Raw genomic sequence first — 7,553 nt, 5'->3', positions numbered from 1 at the left:
AAGCATCTAAGAAGTCACGTCAGATGCTGCTGTGGATGTCAAGTCAGAAGGAAGGAAGGAAAACTGGAGACCTTTATGTGGAGGATTTTAGCCTGATAAGGAAAGAAATTGGAAGATTTGAAAATAAGGTTAGGATCAACAATGTGAGCAAAATGACAGGATCAGCTAGTTACAGGTAGATGATGACAAAGTAAAACAGGTGTCCAACACATTTAAAGAGGCAATGAAGACATTCTTCAGAACCATGCAATAGGGCAGTGAGATGAAACTCAACACCCCTGAAAGAAAAACCTGGGGAGATTTTAGGAAAGAAGAAGGAATTATAGGCATCTGTGTTTGCTAATGGGCTTTACAGAAAGGAAATGTAAACCATCTCCTGAAGACCTGACAGGAGGTCTTTTCAAATCTTGGTTGTAAATGTCCCCACCCAAGTTAGGCTCCTACTCTCCCTCAGAGACTGGGACACAGGGACACCAGGAAGATTAAATTTCAAACGGATGGGACCAGGTCCTTGAGACAGTTATTCTCTGGGTCATAACACTGACAAGAAGCCTTTGAGGAGACTTATGTATATTTCAAAAGTGCAGAGAAAGAACCTGCAATTACTAATTACATTTATGAAGGAAATGGTCTAAGGATGGAAGACAAAGGTATTTTGTCAGGAAGAAACTTTGTAAAGGTTAGTGACTCTGAGGGAACATTAAGGCCTCTACTTCAGAACAAATCTGCTTTCTGTACAGTGGAGTGAAATACAACTAAATCTCTTTTAGCCAAGACCCAGTTGACATTTTTATAATTTCCAGGAATGTATAAAGAGGTGCAATTTCCCAGCAATTTATGAACAGATGCAAAGTAGCTGAGAGTTCCTCAACACAGCCAGGGTCTGATCTCCCAAATGCTGTGCTGCTAGAGTTCTCCATGGAGACATTACTTTGCTCTCTTCAGTCACCTTCCTTTTGACTACAGGTCACCTCCAAGGAAGAAGAGTATTCTCCATCCTAAAACATGGCTGGTGTCACTGGATTTGGCCTGATTAGTGACCTACGTGCAGAGGAACTGACATTTACCACATAATTTTCCCTGATGCAGGTTTTTCTATGAAACCGAAGATGGGAGTTCTAACAGCCTCCTGAGGTTACGAAGCCTCATCCTAGAGCTTTGGGTAATGCCCTCATCTCCAAGAGATTCCAAAAAAACCTGCAGGTCAAACTGAGCTCCATGAAAGGTGAGGTCATTTCTAATTCTGTGGGCATCAGTCTGAACCAGGACATTTGAGCCAAAGTCCTGGTTGTGTTACTTAGGTTTCAATTATACCCTATTAACAAGGAAGACAGAGTCCTATTTACTTTATGCAAATAAATCTATAGCTGTATAAATAAAATACTCAAAAAGACTTAAGAAATTTTTTGAAATAAGTCAAACAGGGAGAAAAAAAAAGGTCAGTGTTGTTACCCACATGTGTGTCCTCCTGTCCATTCCCATTGCCAACAACAGTGGGTGGGCATTCACTACATGTCCCCCCGGAGGAGGGACAGAGCTTGGATTTATGCAAACTCATCATGTGCACCCAGGGTAATCACAAAGCCACTGCCATTCTCTTGAAAGACTCAGTTTCACCTCCACTGTGGAGATGGTACAACTTAGACCACACAGAGATGGGATCTGGTATAGACTATCACCTTAAGTCAACAATAATGACAATGTCAGCTCTCTTTTTTGAGCATTTATTGACTCAATGCAAATCTTCTAAGGACTTTCCACCCTCACAACAAATCTATTTAAAGGGCACAAGAGATTATGCAGAGTTTAGTAACATATAGGAGAGGAGGAGGGTCACTAATATTTTACATCCAGCTTAACCGGCACACTTGTAGCCCAACTGATGGGGTTGGACACTTCACACTGGTAAATCCCAGCATCTTCCCTGCTGACAGGGTCGATGGTGAGGCTTCTGTCATTTGAGGACAGCTTCATCCGCTCCGTAAGCAGCAGATTCATGCCATTGAAGAACCACTGGGTGGAGACTGCATTTGTGTGGCAGGTGAGGACCACAGAATCCTTATGCTCCATGACTCTGGTGTTGCTGGCTTGAAGGGTGGGCACTCTCACTGGCTCTGTGAAGAAATAGAGAGCATGGCTAATTGAGAGTGGGCTTGGGACCTGGGACATGCTAGCTCCCCAGACATCTTAGTCACTCAGAGTCCACTGTGAGCTCTGTAAGGTCTCCAGAGAATGGTTGTGATCTCTGTAGAAGGACAATTGTCTTTGTTCAGGGGATGATGTGTAGGGAAAGGGTTGTACCTCTTCTCTGAACCCACATACCCCTGACCTGTTCCCATAGACATCTTTGTAGTATTAACACAGGGATCCCTTTCACAGCCCACGTGACCAATAACCTCACCGTAAGGTGGAGTTTTCCTCTCATGAGCTTTTACTTACTCTTTCCTACAAGTTCTTTTGACTTAAAAATTCCATGTATGTTGGGAAAGGCAATCTTACCACTTCTGCCCACTACTGGGGCCAAGGGGATTTTACAGAAAGTGAATGTTCATTTAACTATTGTTAAATAACTCATTAGGCAATAAAGATGGCCAAACCCAGTCTTCGTGACCTTGTATCTGGAAAAGTTCAATCTCTAGGACTCCTCAGTCTGAACAGGATTTTATTTCCAGGCTTGCTGATTGCATATAATGGTAAAATAAATCACTAAAGAGAAGTGGTCATGATTTTAACAAAGGACAGGAACTGTAGGAATAGGAGGAAATTACTTAATATTGTAAAGACCACACATGAGAGTCCACAGCTAACACATTACTCCATGGAGAACCTCTGAAAACAGTACTAAGATCATGAATAAGACAAGGATGCTGTTTTTTCCCCTAATTCAACTAGTCTGGAAAATCAGGCAAGAAGATGAGATAAGAGATATCCAATTCAGAGACGAATAAGAAAATTCCTTTTTAAGAAAGACAACATAAACTTATTGTAGAACACCCTGAAGATTTCACCACATACACACCTAAAACAACTATTATAACTAATATAAAAGATGAAGTTGCCAGATACAAAATCAACAGTCAGCATCATTTCCATTCTTTAAACAAAAATGAACAATCCTCAAATAAAATAAGTAGAACAGTTCCATTTACAATAGCATCAAAGGGGCTAGATACTTAGGGTTAAACATAATAAGGTGGAAGATGAATACACTGAATACTACCAAACATTTCTGAAAGTAAGGAAGAAACAAATAACTGGAAAGACATCCATGTTCATTGATTCCAAGACCACCAACTATCTTCATATTTGAAACAATCCCTATCAAAAGCCCAATTACTTTTTTTTCAGAAATAAAAAAATCCATCCCAGAATTTATGTGGAATTTCAATGGATCCCACATGTTTGCAACAATCTTCAAAAGGATGAATTGAAATTGGAGGTCTCACAGTTACTAATTTCAAATCTTACTACAAAGGGAAAGTAACCAAAATAGTTACACTGGCATAAAGACTTCTATTTGTAAAAAGACACAATCCAATGGTTTTGATAAAGGAGCCAAGACTGTTCAATGGAGAGAGGACAGTCTTTTTAACAAATGCCGTTGAACAGCAATATCTACATACACAACAATTCAGTCAAAATGGATTGAATCCTAAAGCTAAGAACGAAAATTATAAAACTCTTAAAAGAAAATATAGGGGTAAGCAGTATGTCATTGGATTTGGCAGTGATTTCTTGAATATGAAACTAGAAACTCAGGCAAGAAAAGATTAGATCATTTAGATTTTTGACAAAACGAAAACTTCTGTTCATCCAAGGACACAATCATCAGAGTGAACGGTGATCTGTGAAATGGTAGAAAATAGTTTGCAAATCTTCTAAGGACTGGGGAGATTTTAAGAAAGAAGAAGGAATTATAGGCATCTGTGTTTGCTAATGGGCTTTACAGAAAAGAAATATAAACCATCTCCTGAAGTCCTGGCCAGAGGTCTTTTCACATCTTGGTTGTAAATTTTGGATATTAACCAAGAGGTTAATATCCAGAATATATTAAGATCTCCTACAACTCATCAACAGCAACACCAAATAAGCTGATTTAAAAACGGGCAAAACTTGTGAATACACATTTCTCCAGAGAAGATATACAAATGGTCAATAAGACCAGGAAAAGATGCTCAACATCACTATCATTAGAAAAATATAAATAAAAACTCTGAAAGTTGATGCTTGTGATATTGAGTGTGGGTAACTCCACTGAGCAGGTAACAGGAGAACACTGCCCTGTGCAACATTTGAGTCCTCCAAGCCTTCTTCAATCAGAATTGGCACCTCTCACCTCTCAGACAACTTAAAGGAATAAGGCAGGTCTATGTATCACAAGAGAAATACTTGGGGCTCTGAGCCCTCAGAGAACTTAAATCCTCTATGTTGGGGAGAAAGCTCAGCCTTTCTCAGGAGCTAAGACTGTTCAATGGAGAAAGGACAGTCTTTTCAACAAATGAAGGAAACCATTCAATAGATGAGCAGGATTTGGTTGTGGAAAAACAGAGAACCTCAAGTTAGAGACACCTCCTTTCCGCCCTAATCCTCCTACACCTCTCCTAGCTCTTCACTGATCAGCTGACTGCAATTTTTTCTGCATAGACCTTCATTGCCCAGCTGAGGTGTGTTTCTAAGAGGCACCATTTCCCAGGACATCTTAGAGACTCAGATTGGAGCAGAAATAAAACGGGACCTTGATCAAACCTGTGGTCAGTTGACTACTCTGGCCCTGGGGCAAAGAGTTCGGTCAGGCCTTCCCAGGTGAGTGTGACTACATGAACCAGTGAGCCAATAAATGATAAGAGCAGAGCCAAAGGAATGAGCCAAAAAGGAGTGAAGGGACTGCCAGGATCTGATTGTGGCTGCAGAATCATATGCTTTGCCCTTGGTCATTAAAGTCATGCTCCCTCTTCAGAGGGCAGGTAAGGCTTGGGCAGATGCAGAAGGGGTGATGAATGGCAAGAGGGCAGCATGGATTGCTGACATTCAGACCCTTGTGGGCCATTTGTGTTTGGTCGTTATGAGATAGAAATTTGGAAAGATCTTAACATTCCCCCATATGCAAAAATTACTATTAATACCCCAGGGCCTAAGAGCAAAAGCAAGAAGGACTATTTCTCTAGAGAACAGCAAAGGGTCTGAAACTTGCTTCTCAACCCCTGGAGTGACAGGGAGCCTTTCCAATGTGACCAGCATTTCAAAGACTCTGCATCCAGGTTTCAGCCTCTGAAGATATTTTACCTCATTCCTTCCTTCAGTAGCCATTTATTTCTTCCTAATTCATCAAAACAACCGAGTGTTACATCTTGATCCCTTAGCTGGTTACAAGCGTAAATTGGGAGTGAGCAGGCAAAGTCCTTTCCTTCATATCCAGTGGGAATGACACCAACACATCAGGAAACAATTCAGTGGTTTCACCTCCAGTGCCGGGAGGGGTGTATTAGCCACCTGAGGGGAAGGTCTGGGTGTTCCCAGCACTGACTAATTATTACTGCAGGTAATTTGGTTCTACAGTACAAATAAATTAATTCTCCATTTGGTGTTATTTTCTAGTCCACATTCTCTATCTCTGAACTGGGGATGCCTAAGGGAAGATGTAAACCAGTGATGGCGAACCTAAGACACGCGTGTCAGAGGTGTTATGCAAACTCATTTTTTTTGTCTGATTTTTCTGTTAAGTGGCATTTAAATATATAAAATAAATATCAAAAATATAAGTCTTTGTTTTACTATGGTTGCAAATATCAAAAAATTTCTATATGTGACACAGCACCAAGTTAAGGTTTTTCAAAATGCTGGCACCCCAAGCTCAAATCATTTGCCATCACTGATCTAAACCAATGTTTGCTTTAGGGGTCCCTCTGGGATGGGGGAGAGGTTATGGCTGCAGTCAGACCTTGAGTCACTCTCATGGTCTGTGTGGCTCTGCTTTAGTGACTATATCTCCCTGTGCCTTGGTTTCCTCTCAATGCAGTACGATGAACATTTGACTGCCAGGGTGTCAGTGTATTAACAATAAAATATTCACAGTATCTGACTAAACATTGGCACAGGGGATCTGCTCAAATGAGGGGCATTTGTTATTGGTCAACTCCAAGAGAGAATCTCCTGGGCTGATCCCTGGTGGATGAGGAGCTGCCAGGAGCATCTTTCCTCCTTTTTGTTCCCTGTGATTCTGACCATTCTCTGGACTCTCCTAAATGTTTCAGTGTAGTTCACAAATGGCCTGGCGACCTTTTCCATCTGTGCTAGCCACACTCAGTCTCAGGTGAATCACCACCCCTATCCAGATGTGGCTCATGGGCCTGAGCTCTGGCTTCTGAGCAGCTCAAAAGCCTTGTGACTCAGACACCTGGGAAACCATTGCACCCACTCAGCCCTTCCCAGGAAGTTAACCCCAACCTGACACAGGAACCCCAGGGTCCCTGGAGTCAGAAACCCTGGGGCAGAGGTCTGGGCGGGGCTGCCAAACCTGAGCTTCTTTATGAAGATTGCAGGGGGCTCCTCAGAATGGGACCTGGCCGAGTCCTGCAGGGCATTTCTCAGGGTCATTGTCATGGGGAGGGGCCGAGGGAACCAGACTGAGACTGGTCTCTCTCTGCTGAGCGACTCCCATCAGACTGGCCCTTCTCTCTGTGGAGAATGTCTGCAGGGCTAGAATCCGGGAAGGGAACTCTGATCTTAGAAACTTTGTTTCCACTGTGTGTGTCCTGCACTAAATGCCCAAACCCAACCTGGGAGATGATGCAGAGGGGGATGGAGGCAGAGTCCAGGGCTATCAGTCCTGTGTGTTCACCCATCCAACACCCAGAGGTCAGAGAGCAATCACTCACCATATACATTGAGCCGTGCATATCTTATTTCTTGTTTTTTGTTTGGAAGGTTGACTACTAAGGTGTAGAATCCTGTGTCCTTCTGGGTGACCGTATTTATCACCAAGGTTCCATCAAAGTATATATACTCTCGACCGCTGTATGCAGGCCCTGTTCTTTGTCTTCCTATCAACTTTGTAAGACGTCCAATCATATTTTTGTTGTATGTCTCTCTCCCCTTGTACCAATAGAAGGCAGTAACACCGGGAGGCACATCGCGGGTACGTAGCATCACAGTCCTCCCTTCGACAGCATTTTTTGACAAAACAACGAATTCGGCAGTGGTGGGCAGGCTCCAGAAATTTAAGAGTGAAACTAGGAGGGAAGAGAGAAATTGATCAATATTTGGATGTATATGTTGGGATATAAAGATGAGGCCCTGGATATGGAACAGATCCCTTCATTTCAGCCTTGGTGTGTGTGAGTGTGTGTGTGTGAGTGTGGTCAAGGTCAACAGCATGACCACCAATACTTCAGCACCTGTGAACCTCTTACTTTTTCTGTTTCTCAGACTCTTTTCCAGGTGTCTGTTCAGCTCACCCACTCACTGCCCTCAGACCCCTGCTGACACTTAGGGGTGTCCATGGGAGGCACCTTCATGGAACACTTCCCTAAAGACTTTCTGTTAATCATTTTCTG

General features: G+C 42.5%; 1 protein-coding gene across 1 annotated transcript; it reads right to left on the bottom strand.

Moving 5' to 3' along the window:
• Nucleotides 1–1,836: 1,836 nt before the first annotated feature.
• Nucleotides 1,837–7,068, bottom strand: LOC102418741 (carcinoembryonic antigen-related cell adhesion molecule 21-like). Its single transcript, XM_014449000.1, has 2 exons — nucleotides 6,876–7,068; nucleotides 1,837–2,114 (listed from the first exon to the last, which is right to left on the bottom strand). Exons 1-2 carry the CDS (start codon nucleotides 7,066–7,068, stop codon nucleotides 1,837–1,839), a joined length of 471 nt encoding a protein of 156 aa, XP_014304486.1.
• Nucleotides 7,069–7,553: the final 485 nt, after the last annotated feature.

This window comes from Myotis lucifugus, unplaced genomic scaffold (assembly GCF_000147115.1).
Source record: "Myotis lucifugus unplaced genomic scaffold, Myoluc2.0 scaffold_981, whole genome shotgun sequence".
NCBI lineage: Eukaryota > Metazoa > Chordata > Mammalia > Chiroptera > Vespertilionidae > Myotis > Myotis lucifugus.
This window is presented reverse-complemented; position numbering and strand designations above follow the sequence as displayed.